The sequence below is a fragment of the Laetiporus sulphureus genome, assembly GCF_001632365.1.
Source record: "Laetiporus sulphureus 93-53 unplaced genomic scaffold LAESUscaffold_13, whole genome shotgun sequence".
NCBI lineage: Eukaryota > Fungi > Basidiomycota > Agaricomycetes > Polyporales > Laetiporaceae > Laetiporus > Laetiporus sulphureus.
Genome location: NW_024468522.1, coordinates 343,590 through 370,158, shown reverse-complemented (window position 1 = coordinate 370,158; position 26,569 = coordinate 343,590). Strand labels below are relative to the sequence as shown.

Genomic DNA, 26,569 nt, shown 5'->3' with positions numbered 1-26,569 from the left:
ACTCACGAGAGGCCATCGTAAACGTCGTAAATATCTAGAAAAGCGCGAAAGAGTCAAATGCCGACGTCCAGCGACGCGGAGGGATGCAGCGAGCAAAGAGAAGGTGGTGAATCCTGACCCGCAGAGACTTGTATATGCCCTCCCAACATGGGCCGCCTTTTGTTGTTTTCCCGCCATTGTCTTCGACGTGCGTAGAGGGACAAAAGGGACTGCCGCATTTGGAACAACACTCTGGACACGCTTATGGGCGCTTCACTATTACTCGGCTCTCTACCTTCCGCCACAGACGCGAATGGCAGGGTCTTGACTTCGTATTTCAAGCTCACAACTCGCGACCGCACTACTCTCCCATGATCGCCGAAATACGAGCATGTGGTCGAATCAAGTCCTCTTCTTGCGGTATGAACACAGCCGCAGTGGTGCATACAGGCCGTAAACCTCGGGCGATCATGTTCGCATGCCCTTTGTCCGGCCCCGCTCCGCGAAGCGAGCACCTTCACGACAATACTTCGCCGGAGCACATCGAGGTCTTTTGTGGGGAATATGACAATACGCACAGCACTGTGCCATGCTATCACTAACTGCGCATCGGAACCGGCGTGCATTCATGTCTGCCCAGTGCCAACACGTCGACGGTAACGGCATTGTAAATACCTGACATCGAGAAGCCGGTGTTCGTCGGATTGAGGTGCGTTGCATGCGGCTGGTCTCCCAGTGCTGTCGCACCCGCATGATGGTGCTGGGAAGTGGATGCAGGGCTCGGAGGAGACTGATCATAATTAAACGCGCATTTCGGTTGGTTCGGATACAATCGCAGAACTTCTCATTCCATCCATCCCGTGGCCCTCACAACTTCTGCGAGCGCAGGTTACCAAACCGCTTCTTGTATGCTTCGGTTACGTACTCCTACAGAAGCTCTTCATGAGTTACCAAGAGCGAGCAACGGAACCGTGCCCACGTACCTCATCGAACGTTGCCTTAAAGTTCGGCCGCGACTGCAACTCAGCCCAGTACTTCTCGAAGCGCGCGAAACGCGGCTCTGCGAGCTTCTGCAGGACGAAGGGCCCCTGGCCCTCTGGATACGCTCCGACGTCGTTCTTCAGCGCTACCTCTGCCCGTGCGAGGAACGGCGCAACCGCCACGTCCGCGATCGAGTAGGGGCCCACTGCGAAGCCTTCTGGTGCGAGGAGTGCCTGAATCTTTTCCACAGCGTTCAGGTAGTCGTCCGCGGAGCCGTTCCCACGTAGGAAGGCGTTCCAGGCCGGGACGAGCTTCGTGGATACCGCGTCAATGAAGAAGCGCGCTCTGGCGCGGAGGACGGGGTCCTCAGGCAGGAGGTGGGCGTGCGGGTAGAGGTCTGCGATGAACTCTACGAGCACGAGAGACTCGGCGAGTTTGGTGGAGTCGGGCGAGGGCTGGTCGGCCGCGACGTTGGGGCCGCCGTACGCGATCGCAGGGACCTGATGGGCAAATGATAGACTCTGTCAGGGGCGGTCGTCTGGCGTTGACCTTCTTGTATGCGCACCTTGCTAGCAGGGTTGACCTTTGGAGCGTACCATTGAGGCTTGTTCTGCAGATCGATCTGGTACTTGCTGTACTTCGCATTGGCTTCTTCCAGTGCAAGTTCGACCTGCGTACATCATTCACTGTCAATCCAGCTCTGGTCGGATCACCATGCGCTGCGTGCATACCCTGTGCGCATAGGGACAGATCTATGTTTCATAGTAGGTCAGGCAAACGTTACGCACTGCTATGTGATAGACGAGCGGTTCGTACAAACCTTTGCTGTGTAGAGGGTCAACGGCTGCGACATGTTGCGATTGTATTGCACAGATGCTGAGATGGTGGCGGCAACTTGTTCTTAAGAATGTTTCGTCCAAGATTCGGTGCATTATGAGGGCTCGCAACTGCTGTGATTAATAATGTTCTCACTGCCTTGGTCTTGGTCAGCTAATATTGCTTCGCAATCGCTTGACGTCATCTCCTCATAGTTCGACGCGATCGGGCTGCGAGGGGGTGTTCAGCGTTAACATTTCAACTCAGAAGACGAGCATTGCAAGTGTCCCGCATTGCAATTCGTCTAATAGTATCGATGACAACATGTCATCAAGTGATTACGCGCGGCCCAAATCTCGCCTTTTCACGACATTTAGTATCGACGTTCAGTATCATGATATACAACGTTTGCGATTGCAAGGACCGACCTACAGGCGGCGAATGTGTTCGACGGCTGCGGCACATACGCACTGAGGGACGACGGCAGAAAGTGCTTCGTACGAAAAAGAAACTAGCAGCGATGGGCTGCAGTAATCCATGAGACGTCTGAGGACACGCCTGCTGCGGAAGACAGAGATTGAGAGGAGAGTCCCAGAGTTGAATTGACGAAGTACAGAAGTCGTGAAGCCGTCGCGCCAGGCAGCCCTCAAGTTGCGATGCTGGTCAGACAGGTATTCCCATCGATGCTATTCCAGTCGCCCAAGTCGCAGTGGCAACGAATTCGCTAGATCTCAAGGCCTGAGGCCCAGGAGCTTTAGAGGCCTCAGGTGTCGCGCTTATCAAAATGGAGGTGCAGCCTTCGAAGATACTTTGCAAGTTTGTAGCGCAGTCGTCCGGATCATGCGGGATTGCCTTTCATAGCTTGAGTACTAGCACCGCGCAGAGCCCAGCCGGGCAAACACGATGCAAGATATACTTCGATCAGGCGGTCGTCCAGTGACCTTGCTCACACGATATGATTCTCCATGGAAGATCTGTATGAGCCTTGAGGCCGTTGTCGCTTAGCGTGGCCAAGTGAACCCGAGCACGGACCTTCAGCAACATATTGCGAGACTGCCACAATTCCTAGCATCTAGGTTTTCGCAAGTATATGCGCACGTAACAGTACTTGGCCTACGCACATATAACCGCAAGTTTAGCCTGTCGGCTGGCCCCCCTTTTATCTCATCGAGACTGCGAGTGGGCCGTTATCTTGAGACAGAAGGGTCTTATCGGCGCGTATCAGGAATTATCAGAAGACTATCATCCGAAAAGGAAAACCTTGCCACACTCGCGTTGCAGCCACGATCCACGTGAGCGTATTTCAAGGCGCGCCCACGGTTCAACTTGACCTCCCACCTTCCCTCCCGCCCCCATCAGCGCAGGGATCATCCACATCGCGCCCGTCCCCACCCAGTTCGAGCGAGAATAACCTCTATCAGTATCTGCCTTCTGCTATACTACGTGTCTTTCTCAACTGATAGCTATCGCCGCATCGCGCCTTTGTGAGCCACGCTTCTTCACGTCGTACAGTAGATCTTTCTCATTTCTACTACCCAAGATATCAACATGCAATTCGGAAAGCTCCTCGCGTTTGCTCACTCCCTCGTGACGATGGACGACGCGTCGCCTCCCATGGCCCAGCAACCCAAGCCAAGCTACCAGCGTGCCAACTTCGCCGCAATCCTGGATGGTAACTGGGAGATTTCGAGCCTTGGAGCGATGCAGTCAATAACAAAGAAGCACGAAGATGCTGTGAGTCACCATTGGACGGCTTTATTATTGACTGCACGCTCACCTCCAATGAACAGTCCGCTGAGGAATCGTTCCTTGACATGGACGACAATTTTTACGAAGTCGATGAGCCATGCATCGTGCATCCCGAAACCATAGACATGTCGCTCCGCTCGGATGAAGGTGAAGATGCGAGTCAGCAAAAGGTATGCACGAGCGGTTATCTCATCCTGTCGCGCCCGTTCTCACGGTATGTTCCAGATCGGAAAGGAGATATCATTTGAAGAATTCGAGCAGATTCATGCCATTACTTGGCAGCGTCTGTTCTGGGACCACTACGAAGAGCGAAAGGGAATGGTCGACTATAGTTTGTATGAAGACACTAAGCCAAACGTCGAGGTGAGTGTTGCGAGAGGTCTAGATCATAGACACGTACTCATCCATCTTGAATGGCAGGATACCTCCAAGGCCAAGGCAACAGTCATCTCTGAAGATGACGATGACGAAATGGCACCTGTCTTTTTGCCGAAGGACCTTCTCTCTGATCTAGGCGCAGAAGACATCGTCGGTAAGTATGATGTAATGGCCGGCGGCCATCACGAACTCGAAGCCCTTCCGAGTGACCAGAAGATGGTGAGTACAATGAACTTTTATATTGGTGACTGTGACTTACGACAAATGCGCAGTCTACCGACTTCCATCTCGATACAATCCTCAACCCTATCTGGGTCGATAGCGCCAAGGTCGGCGTACCCCAGGGGTCGTGGCCGACGTTCAACAAGAGCAACGCGAGCGAGCGCCGGCTACCGGTTTCGAACAATGCATGGACTAGTGGATGGTCCGACATCCCCCAGCCTCCGCGCAGAGAACAACCCGTCAAGCCCAACGTCAGTGTCATGCAGTCGAAGTGGCTTGGCGTCACGACGTTCGGTTCGTCGATTTGGTCCTCCTGCTCGTCTGCTTCGGGGTGGGACAACGCCCCGGTCGCCGCACCTGCTCATTCCGTCGACTCTCCGCGCGACCAGAGCTCCTCTCCGGCCTCATCCATTTCCTCGTTGCTCTCCTCGTCGGCACCCTCCATCCCCAGTCCTCGTAGCTTGTCGCCAATTCTTTCGGATGGCGCACTCAAGGCTCTCCCTAGTATTGAGCCCGGCTCCAAGTCGTACAGATCCTTTGAGGACGAGATCGGCGAGATCATGTTTGACTGTCTCTGACGTGATGACGCGTCATCCGCTCGTTCTGCGACATTGAGTGCGCTAGCTCAAATCGCGCATGCGCAAATAGCGGTACTTATGGTTGTAGAGAGGATGCGAACCCCAAGGTGCTGCGGGTAGAGGCTTGATGAAAAGCATTGAACAATGCGAAAAGTGTGGCGGGTGACGGTCTGACATGGACGAGAGAGGCAGAGGGGTGAAGTTTCTCCTGTCCCGTATATTTGTACTTGTTCGACTAGTCTGGCAGCGCTTGTTCCCTTTCTGTCTGTTATCTATTTCGTCTGGAATGTACATTGTGAGCGTGGCAATTTGTCTTGTGCAACGACGTTATCTGTCCTCACCTTCCGCAATACTCTCACTGAGAAAAGAATACAAGCAAGCCGCGTTCGCTCATCGTAGAGGACTTGGCTGATCCTCGGCTATAGCGGGCTCACCATTACGCTTCGCGCTTTTTTTGTGGATATATGCGACAGACAGCATCTGGCAGCGTAAGACAGCTGGCAGTTTTTTTGATGGGCCACAAAACGTGACACTTCCTCGTCACGGCTGTGACACGGGGCAGCAATATGCGTTGCACCGTGACGAAACACGCTCTTTTGAGTTTCACCGACGGTTTCCTGAGGACACTGCCCTTGCAAAGACGGTATCCGGCGTTGAAGTAGTTTCGAGGTGGTGGATTGGTACCGCTTCGCGCCGTGCATATCTCGCCGGGAATTTCTTCGCAAGAACGGACGGACTTTGAGATCACAGGATGCAGGCTTTGCGGCAAGAGATCTTGCCACCGAGCGGCGTGGAGTTTGCTGCCTGCTTGAAGCTGACTCCATCCACGCTGCCTGACAGCAAGCTCCCTGGATCAAGTGCTGGGTCGAGCCGGGTCCTCTTCAACGTCGTCGTCGCGCGGTCGAACCTCCTGCGCATCTTCGAGGTCAGGGAGGAGCCGGCACCGTTCTCGTCGCAGAAGGAAGATGAGCGCGACCGGCGGGCGAGCGTGCGGAAGGGCACGGAGGCGGTGGAGGGGGAGGTCGAGATGGACGTGTCGGGGGAGGGCTTCGTGAACATGGGCTCGGTCAAGGTGAATTCGAATACTGCTGGCTGTCGTCGCATAATCACAGACAAGACAATGAGATGCCGGATTTCCTATCTCAATCTCCCTGCCCATCGTGAGATGTGTGCGAGAGCTTCCAGACGTGATACTGATCATCCTTTGTGTCATCCTAGTCGACCGCTCAAAATGGCGCGGCTCATCCGCTCACTGTGAACCGGTTTTACTTGGTGCGCGAACACCGCCTGCATGGAATAGTCACAGGCATCGAGGGCGTCCGGATCATCACTTCTATTGAAGACAGCCTTGACAGGCTTTTGGTCTCCTTCAAGGATGCAAAAGTAGGTGCACTTCGCTACTCTTCGTGACGCATTCTAATACGTAGTAGATTGCTCTTCTAGAATGGTCAGAAGCGGTGCATGACCTCATAACAGTCTCGATACACACATATGAACGTGCGCCTCAGCTTGTAAGTGTAGTCCGGGATATTTCTCAGTAGCATTGCTGAGTGAAATATCAGCTTGCCATAGATGCTCCTCTATCTCGCTCGATCTTGCGAGCAGACCCGCTGTCTCGTTGTGCGGGTTTGTTACTTCCAAAAGACTCTATTGCTATCCTGCCTTTCTATCAGTCGCAAGCTGAGCTCGATATCATGGAACAGGAAACGAGTCAAGCAAGGTAGTGTGCTCGCTAATGCAAGAGTATACGACATTAATTTATGTCTCAGGGATGTGCCTTATTCGCCGAGTTTTATCTTAGATCTATCTGCGGAAGTTGACGAGCGCATTCGAAACGTGATCGACTTCGTATTCCTGCCTGGCTTCAACAATCCAACGATTGCCGTCTTGTACCAACACCCTCAGACATGGACCGGGTGCGCACTGACCTCCATTCAAATCTTTCTATACTCATGATTCTATGCAGGCGACTGAAAGAATACAAGGATACCGTTGGCCTGCTCATATTCACTCTCGACCTAGTGACGCGTCACTACCCCATGATTACCGCGGTTGAAGGACTTCCGTACGATTGTTCCATGATTGCACCATGTTCAACGGCTCTCGGCGGCGTGGTGATCTTGGCAAGCAACAGCGTACTCTACGTCGATCAGTCGTCGCGGCGAGTCATTCTCCCCGTAAACGGCTGGCCAGAGCGGATCAGCGATATGCCCATGCCGTCGCTCTCTCAGCAGGAGCAAGAGCGCGAGTTGCTGCTCGAAGGCTCGCGCTTTGCATTTGTAGACGACAAGACGCTGTACGTGATCTTGAAGGACGGGACTGTCTATCCGATCGAGATTATTGTGGACGGGAAGACGGTATCTCGGCTATCCATGGCTCCTGCTGTGGCACGCACCACGATACCCTCGGTTGTCAGAAGAACGCAGGATGACCATCTCTTTATAGGGAGCATAGTCGGTCCTTCTGTGCTGCTAAAGACTGCACGGCTAGAGGAGGAAGTGGCAGAGGAGGATGCGGAGATGTCGTCCGTGCCGGCCACAGTAGTCGCTCCACAGGACACAATGGATCTGGATGATGATGATGGTGAGTACCAGTACCGGTCGCGACGACGTTCTGGGCTGAAACTCTCGGCAACAGACCTCTACGGCACATCCAATGCGATTGAAGAGCCACGCGTTAACGGCAACCTCACGAATGGCAACGCCGCTCCGTTGAAGAAGCGAACAGTAATTCACCTCTCCTTGTGCGACTCAATCCCTGGGTACGGCCCGATATCCGACATGACTTTCTCAGTGGCGAAGAACGGCGTGAGTCGATCATTAAGCCCTTCACTTTGCTTCCTGCTTAACCCGATGGCAGGACCGCTATGTTCCGGAGCTTGTTGCCGCTACAGGGTCCGGTTCATTAGGAGGATTTACGCTCTGGCAGGTATGAGTGCCGATTTTCATATCATTCTGAACCGTTAGACATCTTCGGCGCACTTTTTCCGTAGAGAGATCTTCCGACACGGATCAAGCGCAAAATGCATGCCATTGGTGGCGGCCGTGGCATGTGGTCAATTCCGGTGCGGCAGGCGGTCAAGGTCAACGGGTCGACCTACGAACGGCCGGCGAATCCGTTTCACTCGGAGAATGATTCAGTGATCGTCAGCACGGATGCAAATCCCTCCCCAGGTCTCTCAAGAGTCAGTGGAAGATCTTGTTCGTAGATTGGTAGGCCTAACAGTAACAATAGATTGCAATTCGTAGCGGTCAAGGCGATATTCAGATAACTACTCGAATACCAGGAACTACCATAGGAGCTGCTTCTTTCTTCCAGGGCACTGCCATTCTTCATGTCATGTTCAACGTTACGAACGTTATACGAGTGCTGGAGCCCGGTACGCAGGGTTCTTGGGTTTTCATACCTTTGCTTACAATTACCTTAGATGGTTCGGAACGACAAAGTATCAAGGATTGGGACGGTAACGTTCCTCGACCGAAGATCAGGTATTGTAGTATATGCGACCCTTTCGTGCTGATCATCCGAGAAGACGACTCGATCGGGCTCTTCATCGGTGAGATCGAGCGTGGTAAGATCAGACGGAAAGACATGTCTCCTATGGGTGAAAAGGTTTGTCATATCGGCTTTGACCTTTGCCCAACAACCTCACACCTGCATGGTAGACGTCCAAATATCTGGCTGGAGGCTTCTTCACAGACAACACTGGAATTTTCCAGACGCAAGTCAACACGCAAGCCCCCGGCTCCGAGAACGTGACCTCTACATTGCAGGCAGCCATGAATGCCGGAAACAAGAGCCAATGGCTCATACTATGCCGTCCACAAGGCGTCATAGAGGTAATGTTACCTTGGTCAGTGGGCATTCCCTGCGACTCACCCAGATCGGTGCAGATATGGACACTTCCGAAGCTCTCACTTGCCTTCTCGACCGCTCTGGCCGTCATGTTGGAGCCCGTTTTGACAGACTCGCTTGATCCTCCTGCCCCTTCGCTTCCGCAGGAACCCCCTCGCAAGCCTCAGGAACTGGACATAGAGCAGATCGTAGTGGCCCCGCTAGGCGAGTCATCGCCTCGCCTACATCTCATGGTATGTCACGAGGCAGTCAGCGTCGTCCGAATGAATTTCAGCTTGTTGCGTAACAGGTGTTCCTGCGCTCTGGACAGCTTGCCATATACGAAGCGCTTCCCGCGCCACCGCCGATCGACCCCCTTCCTGCAAGTCGGGCATGCACACTCATGGTCAAATTTGTCAAAGTGCTTTCCCGAGCGTTCGACATACAGCACACAGAGGAGATGGAGAGATCAGTATTGGCCGAAGTTAAGAGGATTACGAGGCAGCTGATTCCTTTTGTATCGTCTCCTGCACCTGGGCAGACGTTCTCTGGAGTATTCTTCACCGGCGATCACCCATGCTGGATCCTGTCGACAGACAAAGGAGGCGTAAGAGTATTTCCCTCAGGGCATGCTGTCGTACACGCTATCACTGCGTCTTCCGTTTGGGAGTCGAGGGGCGACTTCCTTCTGTACTCGGAAGAGGTGAGGACTTTGGTTGATGGCACCTTCTCTTCAGCTAAATTACGTCTAATGGCACATTTGCAGGGGCCCAGCCTCATGGAGTGGATGTCAGACATCCAGCTTGACGGGCACCTGCCGTCCAGGGTTGTCCCACGGCCGAGACCATATACAAATGTCATCTTCGATTCATCTACATCTTTGATTGTCGCTGCCGCCTCTCGACAATCCAAGTTTGCCTCGTATGACGATGATGGGAACATCGTCTGGGAGCCTGATGGTGAGTTGAAGGTGTTAGCCGATGGCTGGATATTAATCTATCTAGCGTTGTCAGCTGGCAATATCTCATTTCCGACTTGCGAATGTTCTACATTGGAGCTCATCACCCCTGACGGTTGGGTTGTGATGGATGGGTAAGTAAGCTAGGTTACTTGATATACACATGTGACATGACAATCTCAGCCATGAGTTCGCCCAAAATGAGTTCGTCAATTGTATCGACTGTGTCACATTGGAAACTGCAAGCACGGAAAGTGGAGTCAAAGACTTCATCGCTGTTGGGACGACCATCAATCGTGGGGAGGATCTAGCTATCACCGGAGCGGTTGGTTTCTCAGCTTCACAGTAAGAGTTCATACTGATATTGTCTTTCAGTCATACATTTTCGAGATCGTAGAAGTCGTACCTGATCCGAAGTCTGCTCAAAAGCGATGGCATAGGCTGAAGCTGAAATGTCGGGATGATGCCAAAGGCCCTGTCACGGCCCTGTGCGGCATGGACAATTACTTGGTCTCATCGATGGGCCAAAAGGTACACTCGTCGGAAGATGCGATCCGCAGTAGCAATCTCACGCTATTTTTCAGATCTTTGTTCGCGCACTTGATTTGGATGAGCGATTAGTTGGCGTCGCTTTCCTCGACGTTGGCGTTTATGTCACTTCGCTACGTGCCGTCAAGAACCTTTTGGTGCTTGGAGATGCCGTCAAGAGCATCTGGTTCGTTGCTTTTCAGGTGTGGCCCAATTCTAATGCCGCGCTGAAGTACTCAATGGCAGCCGAGCAGGAGCACCCCTATAAGCTAGTTGTTCTTGGGAAGGACCCTTATCATGCCTGCGTGACTAACGCTGATCTCTTCTTTGCTGATAATCGCGTCTCATTACTCGTTGGCGATGAAGAAGGTGTTGTCAGGATATTCGAGTATGATCCTCATGGCAAGTGTCGTATTCCGCGATTGCCTGTCTTTCTGAAGTCCGTTCTGGTCAAATAGATCCTGATTCCAGAGGTGGCCAACACCTGTTGCGGCGCAGCGAGTTTCATGGACAAGTGGAATCCCGTACATCAATACTGATAGCTCACAGGCCGAACAAGGACATGGACATACCCCAAGCCAAGCTTCTATGCGGTATGGCTTTCGTTGCATAATTACACCTCGAGACCCAGACAGCGCTCTACAGGCTCCATCGACGGCTCTTTGATATCGTACACATACGTGGATGAGACGACCTCGAAGCGGTTACATCTGCTCCAGGGGCAGCTAACTCGTAACGTGCAACATGTGGCAGGGTTGAACCCGAAAGCTTTCCGGTAAGTCCATATGGTAGTGCCTCACACCGAACTCTGAGTCACGTCTTTCACAGGATAGTAAGGAACGACTATGTCTCGAAGCCTCTCTCAAAAGGTATTCTGGATGGTAGCCTCTTAGCAACCTTCGAAGATCTTCCGATTGTACGTCAAAATGAGGTTACTCGCCAGATTGGCACCGAAAGAACGACTGTTCTGAAGGATTGGCTGCGATTATATGGGGCATGGTGATTGTATGGCGTTTATTCTTACTGCTGTATCTATGATAATCGTATCGTGTTCTCATCGTTGGCAGAGTGTGGTTGTCCCAAGCGCTTGTAATCAGGAGCCACCTTGATGCAACGTTTCCTCTCTAGTTCCGTTCCTCGCGGTTGCCTGCATTTCCGGAGCTATTAATTCTCTTCACAAATGTTTATCACGGTCAGCCGCATGCATGCCACGCCATTACTTGCTGCAAATTTTTGCACTAAGCCCTCGTCCATCTACAATGAGCGCAGGCGCAATGGCGCCCTGTGGAGAAGTAGCGCTGATCATGCCGGATCGTCGTATTGACATCTATGGTGTCACTTCGAATTCTTCCGCTATGACGAGAGCGAGGTCGGTTCCGTCATTCGATCGAGTTCCTTCATCGTTGATGCGTTAGGGATCGAGGCTCGCGATCCGATTCTTAGTAGGACTAATCCTTCACAGTACCACCTTCCACGAGTTCCTGTCCACCTGCAGGCATAGACCAATCGGCTAGCGAGCAAGCGAGTTAGATGAAAACCTCATGTCAAGGCGGACACGCTCCCCAGCCCCCCATATAAACTGGCAAGACAATTGATGAGACTTGACTCCGTGTGCAACATGTTCTCGTCGCTGGGCTTCGACGCTATTAAACCCCATAAGAGCATGCGGAATGACTTTCCCTCCAAAGTGAGTATCGTATTCTGCGCAACTATGTCTGAGGATCTCATTGCCCTCAGTACTTTGAACTTCCCCGAGGTTTCTCTGTCCAAGTCTTTAAGAGCGCTGGACCATCTGTACCGGCTCCGCAGAATGTAGGAGGAAAGGTCGATGCAGCATCGTTTCGACCCCTTCCACCGAGGAAGACTTCCCCTCCTAATTTCGAGAGAAAACCGTCGCAGAGCGGCGCTGTGACATATCGTCCCGTGCTCCCAGTTAACGAGCGTCCGCTTGAACCGAAACGGTCCAAACCCAAACCGTACGGGATATACCCGACGGTCACCAATGACATGTTCATCTATGAGCGTTCGTTCACCTCTGCATCTGACGACTCGAGCAGCTCGCCGTCTTCGTCAAGTTCGGATCTTGAGTTCCACTCAGAGCTCACCGATTTCGCTTATCTGGAGGTCTCTTCGACGCGCGCCAGCAGCAGCACGGAGACCTTAGAGACGACCGCCCTCTCTGTCTATCATCCAGCGAGCGTCACTCGTCCACCGCTCCCTAGGTCGGCGTCGTCTTCGGATTGGGTACGCATCACGCCGGACGGATCTCGTGTGCTACCTCCTGGGCTACCTAGCGCCAGTCGCAGCGAAACAGCGAATTTTGAGCCGCCCAGCGTTACGCCGAGACTGGGTTCCACCGCTGCCATTCCTGCTGATATCCTCCTCGAAAACGAGAGCGATAGTGACACCTGCGTCGGTGACGAGGCTGACATAGGAACAGCACTGACACTACGAAACCCCGAAGCGAGGGAAGACGCGATGAGGCGCACGTATGCAACACCCCTACTTTCGCAGGCGGCAAGAAGATACTCCGATGAGCGTATAAGCACTACTCGGAATATCACCCGCACGAGGACCTCTGCAGATGAGCAGAACGTGGCTACCACGAGCCCTGTTCAGCAGTACAGACATAACGTCCCATCCGGCTCTCGCCCTACACCCGCCTTACCCCTACTACCCAGGGCAGGTGACAACGTTGAACCCTCTCCGCACTTTCCTCCGCAGGTCGCAACTCAAGCCAGGGCCCTTCCTGTCACTCCAGGCATGGCCCGATCTCTCTTTATGCAGAGGACTGCCAGCGGCGCAGGCTATCACGATGCACTCGGCTCTTCAGCCGTAACTGATGGGCGTACATCCAACGTGGCCGTTTCCTCCTCGTTGCCATCTGCAATGCCATCGACCACAAACGGCAACGTGCCCCATGCGTCTGCTTTGGCAAAATCGCCCTCGGAGGGAGCTCTGGTAGTTGCAACTAAGCGATGCGTGCGATGGACGGAAGATTTGATGTGTCCGTGCCCCCTACCACAAAGCGAGCGTCGTACAGGATGGTTCAACCGCCGCGGGTGAGTTGTCAATAGTTCTTCAAGTGCTCAGTGCTTACGATATCACAGAGACCAGCTGTGGACTAACGCTGGGAGGTTTAAGCCCCCCGAAGCTGGCATGGAATACCCCCCAGATCTCATCGTGCGTTCCTCGCCCTTGCCTCATGATGCTAGATACTCACCTGCGCTTCAGGGATACCCTGAGCCACACACCGGGTGGATGAACGAGGAGGGCGTGCGCATCGACATGGAGCATCGATTGATACCCAAGCCACCCATTCGCTCAGCATTGAAGCGTCCTAAGACAAACCTAGAATCCCAGCCGGTGATGCAATAAGCATCCCGCCACGTTGAATATGGCATTTGGAGTCTTTGATATGTAACTTTATTGATGATTACTATTATGACCTCTGCCCAGAGCGGTAGTATATATCCTTGTGTTCCTGGTCGCACCAGATGTGATAGTGACGATATTCTGTACAGCTGTTAGTCCGATATACTTATTACATCCTCTTGTTCAGCCGTTGACCTGCTGTTGTTCGCCGATCCTGTAGCTCTCCTTGTATCCATAGTTCGAGGTATCTTTCTTGATGGCATACCGCGACGTAACGAGAACTCCCAGTCAACGGCTTCCGTTTCTTCATCACTGCCACCCAGGACAATGATCTCGCCTCCAGCAGCATCTACGTCTGGTAAGTCGGCATCTTCTCCATGATCGTAGACTTGAGCGGATAGTGCGGTTTGCGTCGACCTTTTCCTCTTTACACCGCTTGGCTTAGGGTAATCATTAGCATTGGAATGTCTTGCCTTTTCGCGGGACTTCTCCTGTTTCCTCGTCTTACTCGGAAAGCAATATTCCATGGGAGGACCTTTATGTCTCTCCTGGACGTCATTCCTTGACAACCGAGTAAACCGTGCAGCGTTCGGGCCGGGGCAGACATACACGTTGACGCTGTATGGGGTTGCGTGGAAGTCTTCTTGGAGATAGCGCTGGACGAGCAGATGCGTGCAAAGCAGCTCCGTTTCCTGTCGCAACCGCCGCTTGTTAGTTCCGAAGCTTATCACACGGCTACTGAGCTATCACAGACCTCTTTCGCTAACTCAACCTTCCCACCGGCAACCTCCTCGAGGTCAAGCGCAATTCTCTCCTTTTCCTTACCGCGGCCTCTGCCTTTTTGGCTGCTAGTCATGGTAAAGCTAGCGCCGCCTGATCCTCTAGCGAGGTCGGCCAGTTGGGCAATAGTAACGCGCCCTCTGGCGTCTTGCACGGCCTCCGCGACATGCAGGATCTGCCACGCGTGCAGCCTCACGTCCAATCGCTTAACTGACTCCGGAGCGCGCGTGCAGTTGTCACAGTGCCCGCAGCGCTCTAGTGCGTCTGTTTCCTGCGTCGTCCACGATGCAACGGACAACTGTGACGAGGCAGAAAAGTAGCTGGTTGTGCATGGTCAGCGCGAGGCAATAGGCGAAGTGATGGTGCGTACTTGGCGAACTGGATTTTGCGGCACTCCTCCATGTCTTGTGCGAATCGGAGCATCTCATGTACTGTTTCGCGTGAGATGGTAAGTAAAAGATATTTGACTACAGCGCACGTTTGCTCTGCCCGTTCACGTCGTTCAGCACTAGTTGTGAAAGGCGAGTGGCGTCTTGCGGTCTGTAGTACAGCACACAGTCCGCATCGTTGCCATCACGTCCAGCACGTCCAGACTCCTGATAGAAGCCCTCGACCGATTTCTGGACCAAGTCATGCCACGAACCTCAGCAAATTATACAGGCAATCAAGTCTGGCACACATACCGGCAGCTGCACATGAGATGTGCACCGTCAATGGACTGCATAGCCATACATGCGAGCTGACGTACAGAGTGATGCAGCACGAAACGAACATCTCCTTTATCGATCCCTAGCCCAAACGCTATGATAGAAAGTGAATACTGGAGCGGGCACGCGCATGCATCCCGGCTCACCGATTGTTGCGCACACGACCTGGACCTCGCCTTTTCTCCACCGGTGGTGAAGGTTCTGCTTTGCCTTGTCAGGGATCTCCGCATGGTATACTCCTGTCCTGATTTGATTTTCGCTCGCGGCAGCGAGTTCTGACGCAACGCTTTCCGCCTCCTATTCGACGCGTATCAGCTGCATGAAGAGTACACGTTAACGGTGACGGTTTCTCACTTTTCTGCTGAGGCAGTAGATGATCCCAGATTGGCCACGATGGTGATCAAGGATGTAGTCCTTCAAGGTGGCAATAACCTGCGCATTCGCAGACGGCTTCGGCAGTACAGAATAATGCAAGTTCTTCCTGTAGAGTGGAGCCGAGAAGTAGACAGTTCCCTTGGTCCCGGCAGCTACAGGAAGTGAATATGGCATGGGTGACTAGAGAACTGTTTGTTGCAGGATAACTGACCGTTCCCGTCTTCGACAGGTTGTCTCATACCCAGCGTCTTCATCACGTCGAGAAGTATCTTGGGTGGGCACGTCGCTGATAATGCGAGAATTGGCACGCGAGGGAATAGTTTACGAAGGATGTTCAATTTCTTGTAGTCGGGTCTGTCACGTATGCGTTCCAGAATAAAATCAACGTTTTCCATTACTCCATATGTGGCGCACCTGAAATCATGACCGAGCTGCGAAACGCAATGCGCCTCATCTATTACGAAACGCTCTATATCAAAGGTCAGCACATGTCGTCCACGCTTGGGAATAACAAAGAATGTACCGAGTCTGTTCCCGTTGTAAATCTTCTCAAAGAGCACTTGCAATTTATTACTCTTGGCAAGCATCTCCGGCTGAACCACATGGAATGTGATAATGCTGCCAAAGAAGGGAGAACGCAGTTGGAATGACTTACGGTAACATACATGAGTTTGTATTGAGGGAGGCCATTCGCTCTGCCGGAAGCCATGGCTTCAAGTGCACGGCGGATGTTTGCCATTTCCCCCTTAGGTGTGGAGCCGTTGATCATGCAAGCTTCGACTGTCGAATGCAAAGTCAGAGATGTCTCGCATACATAAGGAGATTCTACAAACCTCCTGATTCTTGCAGGTGCAGAATTTGATCAGTCATCAGCGACAGCAGGGGCGATATGACCACGGTGAGGCCCGGCATGAGGAGCGCAGGCAGCTGGTATGTCAAAGACTTCCCACCGCCCGTTGGCATCACGCACACTGCGTCTCTACCATCCATATTTGCATTACAGACGCTGTAAGGCACGTCAATCTCGTCTCTTATGCATGCCGCTCAAGCTTACCCTTCCTGGCAAAGACGGAAATTGTCAATACCGAACACAGCCTTCATCTTCGCCCTGAGCCCACTTGTCCATTCGAACTCCGCCATGTAGTCGATGGTGTTACTCGGCCTTGCTGGGCCTTTCCCCTTGATATCAATAGGAATCCTGGCAGCAGCATGCGCCTTCTCGAGCTTGGCTTGTACTTCTCTCTTCTCTGCAAACAGAGACTCGCGCGACTTCTTGAGCTTCGCAATATCTGCGTCAATATCGCTTATCTCAGCATCGATCTGTGCTAGGCGTCCCTTGAGGTCATCTCTATGCACAAATGATGGCCTGTTTGACGCATTGGATGGACCAGCCACCACAGTGGCACGTCCGTCCTGCAAGGACAGAAACTCTGCAAGGGACATATCCAGCACATCTTGTATTTCAGACTATAGCACAAGTTTGAGACACGAACCAAATTGATCATAATCGACAAACGCACCGCGTCTGAGTCAAGCGCATCTGGCAAGTCTTCGTCTTCAAAATTCATCGTCAATAAGACAGGTGTTTCATCCGGATTTTCCTTCGACGGGTTTGAATAAGCAGTGATAAAATAGCACTCAAGTGAGACTGGAGTTCTGACTATGTTCAGAACAACATGGCGGCAGTCCGAACGCGACCTTAACAGTCACTAGAGGATCTGACACGATCACGTGATTACCTCCCGAAAGTAAACCATCATCTATTCTGCTTGCCTTGCCTAAGTGCCTATACGACCACACCATTGCACCCAACGCGTCCCACTCATTACCTGGCCGCTATTTGTCTTTGGTTCAAAACGCGGAATATAAATTGTATGTTCTAAAAGACACGATCACGTGACTCAATTTATGTCGCGTTCGACGCGCCACGTTCGTAGGATGTTTTGGGGCATATACATTAACTTGACGTTTGCGGAGGTAAGGGGCCGGGTTCGGTGTTCAATTAAGATGACATATGTCGCTTTATATAGCTGAAGTAGCTAAAGGTAGCATTGCATAAAGTGCTCGGTGGCTTCCGAGACTTAAGTCAAGCTTCAAGCTCAAGCTTCATGCATGCATGAACGGGACATTCTCTCATATCACGCGAAATCCTCAGATGGTCTAGCAAGACCTAGTGTGTATTAAGATTTTTCCATGGTTTGCCACCAGCATGAAGAATACATTAGTATTATAACTAGCTCATGCACTAAAGTACTTGCATACCCGATCATGTTTACCATGACTTGTTATGGTGTCGTGCGTTCGGATTAGTAATACTATATAGGCATAGTGCGACGGTTCTCGTGCAATTCAACATCTTGTACCCATCGCATCGTTGATATAATAGGCCATAGATTTGGTAGACGACCGTCCACCTCGTTCCACAACTCGCGTACGTTCGCAGTGAGCCAGGGACCTGCCGGACCTGAGTCACTACTTATCGAACAGTTGCATGTGAGAGAGCTCGTGAGTCAATTAGTGTTGAAGATGCCCCAGCGTCTGTGTACTGATCATACTTTCACTCTGGCAGCACACTCCCTCCGAGTCCTCTATCGCCGACATGGATCACCATCCGAGTCTCTCATCGCCATGTCTGCCCACCGAAATATGCGACTACATACTCGATCACCTATGGGACGACCACGAGACCCTCAAGGTCTGCAGCCGCGTCACGCGAGAATGGCTCCCCACGACTCGGAAACATCTTTTCTCTTTCGTCTTTATCATCAACCTGCGGGTCGTCACATTTGCGGAAATGATTATGCACTCAGGAGACGCGCTGGCGTTCTGCGTCCGCCAGCTGTTCTTGGTTTGGTACCTCGGCCAGCGTGGCATTAATCCCGTCCCAAAACCCACCTTCGTGCCTCGAATGCTGGCATCTCTCGGCCGGCTGGAGAAGCTCACCCTCCGTGTTTACATGTTGGACAATTGTAGCTCTTCCGCAGAGACTATAACGTGGCCGATACTGCCTGTGGTGAAGACTCTTCGCCTGCGCATCGACATCGTCAACGACGTCGTACGTCTGCAGCGATTCATCTGCGCATGTCCCTCGCTCTCCTCCCTGAAGCTCTGGATAACGCAAACCTCAAAGTGCGACAGCTCGCACACCCATCCTACAATGGTCATCTCGAGATCGATAGTAATCGAGACTTTTCAATACCATGTCTGCGAGTCAGACCCCATACTGAGATGGTTGCTGCAGGGCGGTCTGAAGCTGCGCATACGTCGACTGGCAATAATTGTACCCGACCTTACTCCAACTCCGACCGCAGTCAATTTTTTCAGGACAGGCGACGCCCAAGCCCTGTTGCGCGCATGTGGTGAATGTCTGGAGCATCTTATCGTCGAGTGGCCAGAAACGATCTCTCCCGGTTCACCAGATGGGCAACAAGCTTCGGCGTTGGCGCACAATCCGAACCTAGTCTCGATCTACGTGTCGAGCGTATGGTGTGGTTTTTCCGTCAACGATGGCTGGCTGGGCCTGTTCTCAGTCCTTGCCGATATCGAGCCAATGCACACTAAGCTGCAGTCAATCGACATCACGTTAGTTGCGGCATTCAAGCCGGATTCCACAATTTCGCTTTGTGAGCAGCTTGATGCCGCCCTGGCGCGAATTGCGGATACCCACCCGCGGTTGATCTTCACCATATGGATAACCTGCAACCTTCGTATACCCGCGCCATGGCTGGCGGAGTTCGTCAAAGTGCTTTTGCAAGGCTTGGTCAGGGTGCAGGCGGGACCGGGCAGACTCTGTTTGATGTGGCTGAACGGTTACGATGAGATCAGAGAGTTAGGTCACCGTACGAAACCGTCCTGGTATTGGCAGTGGTGATGCGGCAGGGCCCGTTCATCCAACTTTCCTCCTTGGCAACACCTTCTATGTACATCAGTTTTTCGGACTTTCCTTGTTACGTGCTTCGGGCTATCCGGTTCGTAGATTTCATCGACTTGCCTTCCACCTGTGCGTGAGTCGCAGGGCCTTGACCCACAATTTTAAGGAATATTGTCGATTGGGACAGCTTTTTCATGCGAAACAGATTATACCAAAAATTCTGGGAGATTGCAACTTGCGCACCTCCTCGACCTCCTCTGGCATGAGCTCTATCATATGCATTGCTAAGTTTGAAGCAACAGTTGCTTTTCGACTACTCATCTTTGATAAGGCTCGCATCCGGAAAAGTCATATCCGGCTTATGACACTTTTATCTGTTGGAATCTGGGCATGGAGCGCAGATGTGAGAGGCCCCGGTGCGACCTGCGCCACCGGCGTGGGAGAGTAGTAGCGCGCGTGTATATAATAGGGCGCGGCTACAATGGGACGGGCCATCGGTTTGGCCCCGTGGAGCCATCTTCTAGAGAGCAGGCGACTCCCGAACTCCTGGCCGCGCAGCGGGCTGGCCGGGAAAGTCAACATTATCCGCTTGCCATCATCAAAAAAGACAGTAAGATCAAGAAAGTCGGGCCAAAGCCAGAGAGAACAAGTCAAAAAGGAGATATTCGAAGTTTCCTGATGCCGGCCGGGGTGCCAATTGCAAGCATGCACCACGTGTGATTCGATGGATGATGGATCTGGTAGACGACCGTTCGCCTCAGACCTCGTTCAACTCACAGCTCCCGCACGTTCACAGTGAGCCAGAGACCTGCCGCACCTGAGGCTTGTCGCTATATATCGAACAGTCGCATGTGCGGGAGCTCGTTTGTTAGTGTTGAAGATGCCTCCGTGGAGTCTGTGTGCTGATACCTCCGTTCGCTCTGGCAGTATGTTCAAGTCTTCCATCGCTGACATGGACCACTGTCAGAGTCTCCCATCGCCACGTCTGCCCCCCAAAATATGCGACTACATACTCGATTACCTATGGGATGACCACAAGACCCTCAAGGTCTGCAGCCTCGTCACGCGAGAATGGCTCCCCACGACGCGGAGACATCTATTTCATTCCGTCCGTATCAGCAACAACCTGCAGCGCATCGCGTTTCAGGATGTGATTCTGCACTCAGGAGATGCGCTGGCGCTCTGCGTCCGCCGGCTGTTCTTGCTTTGGAGTGACCTCGACAGTCCCTTCCGACCAATACCCACCTTCATGCCTCGAATGCTGGCATCTCTCGGCCGACTGGAGGAGCTCACCCTCCGTTATTCCGTGTGGGATGCCAATTGTTACTCTTCCACAGAGGCGACTACGTGGCCGGTACTACCCATGGTGAAGGCCCTTCACCTGAACATCGGCACCCTAAATGACGTCATAAGCCTGCAGCGATTCATCTGCGTATGCCCCTCGCTCTCGTCCCTGAAGCTCTGGATAACCTCGCAGTCCGATGGCTCGCACACCCATTCTCCAACAGTCATCCCGAGATCGATCCTGATCGACATTTTCCAATCTAGTGTCCGCGAGTCAGACCCCGTACTCGAATGGCTGCTGCAAGGCAGTTTGAAGCTGCGCGCACGTCGATTGGCGATTACTGCATGCGAAAATCTGACCTCAGTGAATTTCCTCAAGACGGGCGATGCCCAAGGCCTATTGCGCGCATCTGGTGAACGTCTGAAGCATCTTCTCATCATTTTGTTGCCCATGCGACAAACCTTGCCCGCTACATCAGATGGTCAAAAAGCGGCGTTGGCGCACAATCCGAACCTGGTCTCCATCTATGTCCTGGACGTATCCTGGTCGTTCCCCAGTGGCTGGCGGAGTCTGCTCTCAATCCTTGCTGACATCCAGCCAATGCACACCAGGTTGCGATCGATCGACATCACGTTTTTTACGACAAGAGAGTCGGATATCACAAGAATGCCTTGTGAGCAGCTTGATGCCGCCCTGGCGCGAATTGTGTATACACACCCGCGGTTGATTTTGACCGTATGGATAAGATGCGATTGTGACGAACCAATGCCATGGGTGGCGGAATTCGTTGAAGCACTTTTGCAAAGCTTGGTCAGGGTGCAGGCGGGGCGGAGCAGACTCTGTTTGATGTGGCTGAACGGTCACGATGAAAACAGAGAGTTCAGGCACCATACGAAACCGTCCTGGTATCGGCGGTAGTGATGTGGCAGGGCTCATTCGTCTGACTTTCCTCCCTTGGCGTATCTTTCACGTACATCACTCTTTCGGAATTTTCCCTCCAGGCTCAAGATTGAGCTGGGAAAATTTCCCACCCAGGTTCAGCCTGGTTAGTGTCCACTCTTGCGACACGTACTCGTTGGGGATGCAGCTCTGGAGTCTCGTCTTCGGCTGGTCGTTACGTTCTGGTAGGTCAACGATCTCCGCAAACCAGAGCCATGATTACCGGCTTTTACGGAATCTTTTCTGGATGAGCTGCCGCGGATGCAGGCCCAGCGCGGGAGACTGGCTTTGATGTGGATGAATGGTCTTGCTGAAGTGCAAGAGTTCGGATGTCCTCTTGGTCTTGATGTTGAGGTGAGGGTTTACCTATCCGATCGCCGTCAGTTGCCTTTATCTCTTGGGTGGGGCCCTTCTGAAGTTGGACTTGTTTGCTTGTTCTTTCGATTAGTGTTTTGATGTAAAATAACGGTCTCAAAATTACCTCAGGTTCTATGCAAAACTTTCCACGGGTGCTGACACGGGTTAAATGATGAATCATGATATCTATACAACGTGAAATTCTGGGTTGATGCATTGTGAACTGCGACAAAGTAGATACGCAAGTTTGAAGCAACAGTACTTTCAAAGCTTCCTGCGGGATAGGGCCACAGGCGCCAATTGCACCGCGTGATAGTGCCGGCTGCTCTCTTGCTCGCTGACCACGATTTACTCGTTGACCACGTCAATCGTTTTTTGGTGTCTGCCTCGCTCAACACAACTCCTGCTCGCTCGCAGTGAGCCAGATACCTGCCGCACCTGAGGCTTGTCACTACTTATCGAACAGTCGCATGTGTGAGAGGTCATCTGTTAGTGTTCAAGATGCCTCAGTGGCTGTGTACTCATACCTCCGTTCGCTCTGGCAGCACGTCAACTCCTCCATCGCCGGTATGGACCACCATCCGAGTCTCCCATCGCCACGTCTGCCCACCGAAATATGCGACCACATACTCGATCACCTATGGAACGACCGCAAGACCCTCAAGGTCTGCAGCCTCGTCACGCGAGAATGGCTCCCCACGACTCGGAAACATCTTTTCTCTTTCGTCCGTATCATCGACCTGCGGCTTGTCACATTTGCGGAAATGATTATGCACTCAGAAGACGCGCTAGCCCTCTGCATCCGCAAGTTGCTGATGGTTTGGGGTCTCAACGAAGAAGTCCCGATTCCCACCTCCATACCTCGAATGCTGGCGTCTCTCGGCCGGCTGGAGAAGCTCACCCTCTATGTTTCCACGTGGGATGATTGCTACTTCTCCACGGAGACTATAACGTGGCCGGTACTGCCCATGGTGAAGGCTCTTGACCTGAGCATCGGCACCGTAAAGGACGTCATAAGCCTGCAGCGATTCATCTGCGCATGCCCCTCGCTCTCGTCCCTGATGCTCTGGATAACCTCGCAGTCTGATGGCTCGCACACCCATTCTCCAACAGTCATTTCGAGATCGATCCTCATCGACATTTTCCACTGTCGTGTCCGCGAGTCAGACCCCGTACTCGGATGGCTGCTGCAAGGCGGTTTGAAGCTGCGCGCACGTCGATTGGCGATTATTGCAAGCGAAGATCTGGCCTCAGTGAATTTCCTCAAGACGGGCGACACCCAAAGCTATTGCGCGCATCTGGTGAACGTCTGAAGCATCTTCTCATCATGTTGGTGCCACAGACCTTGCCCGCTCCACCAGATGGTCAACAAGCAGCGTTGGCACACAATCCGAACTTGGTTACCGTCCACGTGTCGAATGAATGTTATGATTATTTGGATGACTTGCCATCCATTAATAACTGGCCGACCCTGCTCTCAATCCTTGCCGACATCCAGCCAATGCACACCAGGTTGCGATCGATCGACATCACGTTGTTTACGACAAGAGAGTCGGATATCACAAGAATGCCTTGTGAGCAGCTTGATGCCGCCCTGGCGCGAATTGTGTATACCCACCCGCGGTTGATTTTGACCGTATGGATAAGCTGCTATTTTGGTGTACCCGTGCCATGGGTGGCGGAATTCGTTGAAGCACTTTTGCAAGGCTTGGTCAGGGTGCAGGCGGGACGGGGGAGACTCTGTTTGATGTGGCTGAACGGTTACGATGAGATCAGAGAGTTAGGTCACCGTACGAAACCGTACTGGTTTTGGCAGTGGTGATGTGGCAGGGCTCATTCATCTGACTTTCCTCCCTTGGCATACCTTCCACGTACATCACTCTTTCGGACTTTGCTTGTTACGCACTTTGGACTATGGTTTATAGATTCCACTGGACTACCTTCCACCTGCGCGTGAGTCGCAGGGCCTTGTCCCACAGTTCAAAGCTCATTTATGCAAAACAGGTTATACACAATCTCCAGAGATTCCAGATAGCATGCTCTTAGACTGCTCATCCGCCGAGATACCTGCTTCCCTTTCGTAGGCGTGCGCGCACACAGAACGGCAGCGCCGTTCGCCCACTTGCGCATCTCCTCCACCTCCTCTGGCGTAAGCTTGCTATAGGTATTTTGGGACAGAGTGAAGCTGCGCGCATATGCATCCACCTGCCACGTCCAGTACACCATCATCGGCGTTCTCTCTTTCGACGGGCTACATCCATGATCTGGTAGAGGCAGCCGGTGAATGCCTAGAACTCCTCGTCGTCACACGCGATATCGATACTGTGCCATTCCTCGAGATAACCAGCAGTCTCGTGCTGCACTGGTGCACAGCCCCAATTTTGTCTCCCTTCACGTACTCGACGTCTCATGCATCATGTCCCGTGTCGTACGCTTGGAACAGCTTGAAGTCGATCGTCGACGACGTTCAACCCGTGCAATATACCAAGCTTCGGTCGATCGACATCTTACTCAAGCCGACGAACGAATCTGCCGCGACATGTACTCGTTGGGGAGGGGGTCGCGTCCTCGGCTAGTCGTTACGTTCTGGTTGGTCAACGACCTCCGCAAACCAGAGCCATGGTTACTGGCTTTTACGGAATCTTTCTGGATGAGCTGCCGCGGATGCAGGCCCAGCGCGGGAGACTGGCTTTGATGTGGATGAATGGTCTTGCTGAAGTGCAAGAGTTCGGATGTGGTCTGGCGTATCCCTCTGACTCCTGAGTCTTCATGTTGAGGTGAAGGTTTACTATCCGATCGCCGTCATTTGCCTCTATCTCTTTGGTGGGGCCGTTATGCATGCTCAGTTGGACTTGTTTGCTTGTTCTTTCGATTAGTGTTTTGATTTAAAAATAACAGTCTCAAAATTACCTCAGGTCCTATGCAAAGCTTTTGACGGGCATTCACACAGTTTAAATGATGTATCATGATATCTCTACAACTTGAAATTCTGGGTTGCTGCATTGTGAACTGCAACGAAGTAGATACACAAGTCTGAAGCAACCTGAATGACTTCCTGCGGGTCGTGCTACGATAGGCCCGGGCGCCAATTGCAAGTGGCTGTTCTTTTGCTCGCTGACCACGGTTTACTCCCTGACCACGTCAATCATTTGGTGTCTGTCTCATACAACACAGCTCCAGCTCGTTCGCAGTGAGCCAGAGAGCTGCTGCATCTTGGGCTTGCCACAACTTATCGAAAAGTCGCATGTGAGAGAGGTTAGTGTTAGCCTAATGCCTTGTCTGTGCGCTGACACCTCCGTTCGCTCTGGCAGTATGTTCAAGTCTTCCATCGCTGACATGGACCACCGTCTGAGTCTCCCATCGCCATGTCTGCCCGCCGAAATATGCGACTACATACTCGATTACCTATGGGACGACCATAAGACCCTCCAGGTCTGCAGCCTCGTCACGCGAGAATGGCTTCCCGAGACACGGAGACATCTTTTCCATTTCGTCCGTATCATCAGCAACGAGCGGCGCGTCGCCTTTGAGGATGTGATTTCTCACTCGGGAGGCGCGGTGGCGCTCGGGGTCCGCGTGCTGGACTTATGGGAGCGTAACACGATTCCCGTCTCCCTGCCTCAAATGCTGGCATCTCTCGGTCGGCTGGAGAAGCTCACCCTCCGTGTTTACGTGTTGGACGATTGTAGCTCATCCGCGGAGACTATAGCATGGCCGGTACTGCCTATGGTGAAGACCCTTCACGTGAAAATCAGCGTCGTCAACGACATCGCCAGCCTGCAGCGATTCATCTGCGCATGTCCCTCGCTCTCCTCCCTGAATATCCAGATATGAAGAACATTAAATTGCGACGACTCGCACACCCATCATCCAACGGTCAACCCGAGATCGATAGTGATCGAGACTTTCCAATGCACTCTCCGCCAACCAGACCCCGTGCTAAGATGGATACTGCAGGGCGGCCTGAAGCTGCGCATATGTCGACTGGCGATTACTGTACCCGTCCGTACTCCGACCTCAGTCAATTTTCTCAGGACGGGCGACGCCCAAGCCCTGTTGCGTGCATGTAGTGAATGTCTGGAGCATCTTATCTTCGAGTGGCCACAAACGATCTCCTCCGGTTCACCAGATGGGCAACAGGCTTCGGCGCTGGCGCACAATCCGAACCTAGTCTCGATCTACGTGTCGAGCGTATGGCGTGGTTTTTCCGATGACGGGCCGCTCAACGATGGCTGGCTGGGCCTGCTCTCAATCCTTGCCGATATCCAGCCAATGCACGCCAAGCTGCAGTCGATCGACATCTCGTTATTTACGGCATTCAAGCCGGATTTTATAAGTTTGCTTTGTGAGCAACTTGATGCCGCCCTGGCGCGAGTTGTGGATATTCACCCGCGGTTGATCTTGACCGTATGGATAAGATGCAATTGGGATAAACCAATGCCATGGCTGGCGGGATTCGTCGAAGCACTTTTGCAAGGCTTAGTCAGGGCGCAGGCGGGGCGGGGCCGACTCTGTTTGATGTGGCTGAACGGTTATGATGAAAACAGAGAGTTCAGTCACTGTACGAAACCGTCCTGGTATTAGCGGTGGTGATGTGGCAAAGCTCGTTCATCCAACTTTCTTCCTTGGCAACACCTTCCATGTACATCACTCTTTCGAACTTTGCTTGTTACGCACTTTAGACTATAGTTTATAGGTTCCACTGGATTACCTTCCATCTGCGCGTGAGTCGCAGAGCCTTGTCCCACAGTTCAAAGCTCATTCACGTGAAACAGGTTATACACAATCTCGAGAGATTCCAGATAGCATGCTCTCAGACTGCCCGTCTGCCGAGATACCTGCTTCCCTTTCGTAGGC

At 52.6% G+C, this 26,569-nt stretch overlaps 9 protein-coding genes across 9 annotated transcripts; 7 read left to right on the top strand and 2 right to left on the bottom strand.

Moving 5' to 3' along the window:
- Nucleotides 1-583: 583 nt before the first annotated feature.
- LAESUDRAFT_724413 (glutathione S-transferase C-terminal-like protein) lies at nucleotides 584-1,993 on the bottom strand. The gene is made up of 5 exons (XM_040908608.1): nucleotides 1,781-1,993; nucleotides 1,692-1,712; nucleotides 1,526-1,630; nucleotides 963-1,460; nucleotides 584-906 (listed from the first exon to the last, which is right to left on the bottom strand). The coding sequence occupies exons 1-5, from the start codon at nucleotides 1,811-1,813 to the stop codon at nucleotides 847-849; spliced, it is 717 nt and encodes a 238-aa protein (XP_040765675.1). The 5' UTR covers nucleotides 1,814-1,993; the 3' UTR covers nucleotides 584-846.
- A 1,393-nt stretch (nucleotides 1,994-3,386) lies between these two features.
- LAESUDRAFT_724412 (uncharacterized protein) lies at nucleotides 3,387-5,052 on the top strand. Its single transcript, XM_040908607.1, has 5 exons — nucleotides 3,387-3,510; nucleotides 3,567-3,695; nucleotides 3,751-3,888; nucleotides 3,946-4,122; nucleotides 4,176-5,052. Exons 1-5 carry the CDS (start codon nucleotides 3,391-3,393, stop codon nucleotides 4,701-4,703), a joined length of 1,092 nt encoding a protein of 363 aa, XP_040765674.1. The 5' UTR covers nucleotides 3,387-3,390; the 3' UTR covers nucleotides 4,704-5,052.
- A 259-nt stretch (nucleotides 5,053-5,311) lies between these two features.
- Nucleotides 5,312-11,196, top strand: LAESUDRAFT_724410 (uncharacterized protein). Its single transcript, XM_040908606.1, has 23 exons — nucleotides 5,312-5,775; nucleotides 5,922-6,086; nucleotides 6,134-6,214; nucleotides 6,266-6,423; nucleotides 6,473-6,619; nucleotides 6,670-7,286; nucleotides 7,341-7,510; nucleotides 7,563-7,631; nucleotides 7,696-7,887; nucleotides 7,938-8,082; nucleotides 8,131-8,315; nucleotides 8,369-8,542; nucleotides 8,597-8,791; nucleotides 8,848-9,240; nucleotides 9,304-9,496; nucleotides 9,551-9,629; nucleotides 9,679-9,820; nucleotides 9,871-10,026; nucleotides 10,080-10,226; nucleotides 10,278-10,425; nucleotides 10,482-10,616; nucleotides 10,669-10,798; nucleotides 10,852-11,196. The coding sequence occupies exons 1-23, from the start codon at nucleotides 5,455-5,457 to the stop codon at nucleotides 11,024-11,026; spliced, it is 4,317 nt and encodes a 1,438-aa protein (XP_040765673.1). The 5' UTR covers nucleotides 5,312-5,454; the 3' UTR covers nucleotides 11,027-11,196.
- Nucleotides 11,197-12,912: 1,716 nt separating this feature from the next.
- LAESUDRAFT_650251 (uncharacterized protein) lies at nucleotides 12,913-13,401 on the top strand (the record flags this gene model as incomplete). Its single annotated transcript, XM_040904229.1, has 3 exons — nucleotides 12,913-13,085; nucleotides 13,134-13,206; nucleotides 13,258-13,401. 3 exons carry the CDS (start codon nucleotides 12,913-12,915, stop codon nucleotides 13,399-13,401), a joined length of 390 nt encoding a protein of 129 aa, XP_040765672.1.
- A 149-nt stretch (nucleotides 13,402-13,550) lies between these two features.
- LAESUDRAFT_650335 (ATP-dependent DNA helicase) lies at nucleotides 13,551-16,361 on the bottom strand (the record flags this gene model as incomplete). The annotated part of the gene is made up of 13 exons (XM_040904238.1): nucleotides 13,551-14,090; nucleotides 14,153-14,498; nucleotides 14,549-14,609; nucleotides 14,657-14,798; nucleotides 14,927-14,979; nucleotides 15,032-15,182; nucleotides 15,240-15,412; nucleotides 15,472-15,614; nucleotides 15,675-15,729; nucleotides 15,784-15,853; nucleotides 15,916-16,040; nucleotides 16,094-16,266; nucleotides 16,315-16,361. The coding sequence occupies 13 exons, from the start codon at nucleotides 16,359-16,361 to the stop codon at nucleotides 13,551-13,553; spliced, it is 2,079 nt and encodes a 692-aa protein (XP_040765671.1).
- Nucleotides 16,362-17,839: 1,478 nt separating this feature from the next.
- Nucleotides 17,840-19,364, top strand: LAESUDRAFT_724407 (uncharacterized protein). Its single transcript, XM_040908605.1, has one exon. It carries the CDS (start codon nucleotides 17,860-17,862, stop codon nucleotides 19,129-19,131), a length of 1,272 nt encoding a protein of 423 aa, XP_040765670.1. The 5' UTR covers nucleotides 17,840-17,859; the 3' UTR covers nucleotides 19,132-19,364.
- A 719-nt stretch (nucleotides 19,365-20,083) lies between these two features.
- On the top strand, nucleotides 20,084-20,248 carry LAESUDRAFT_650393 (uncharacterized protein; the record flags this gene model as incomplete). The annotated part of the gene is made up of 1 exon (XM_040904245.1): nucleotides 20,084-20,248. A coding segment is annotated over one exon (165 nt), but the record flags the coding sequence as incomplete, so codon positions are not given.
- A 1,784-nt stretch (nucleotides 20,249-22,032) lies between these two features.
- LAESUDRAFT_88701 (uncharacterized protein) lies at nucleotides 22,033-23,367 on the top strand. Its single transcript, XM_040914863.1, has 2 exons — nucleotides 22,033-22,200; nucleotides 22,258-23,367. Exons 1-2 carry the CDS (start codon nucleotides 22,183-22,185, stop codon nucleotides 23,023-23,025), a joined length of 786 nt encoding a protein of 261 aa, XP_040765668.1. The 5' UTR covers nucleotides 22,033-22,182; the 3' UTR covers nucleotides 23,026-23,367.
- Nucleotides 23,368-25,048: 1,681 nt separating this feature from the next.
- Nucleotides 25,049-25,546, top strand: LAESUDRAFT_758060 (uncharacterized protein; the record flags this gene model as incomplete). Its single annotated transcript, XM_040912403.1, has 1 exon — nucleotides 25,049-25,546. One exon carries the CDS (start codon nucleotides 25,049-25,051, stop codon nucleotides 25,544-25,546), a length of 498 nt encoding a protein of 165 aa, XP_040765667.1.
- Between the last annotated feature and the right edge of the window lie 1,023 nt (nucleotides 25,547-26,569).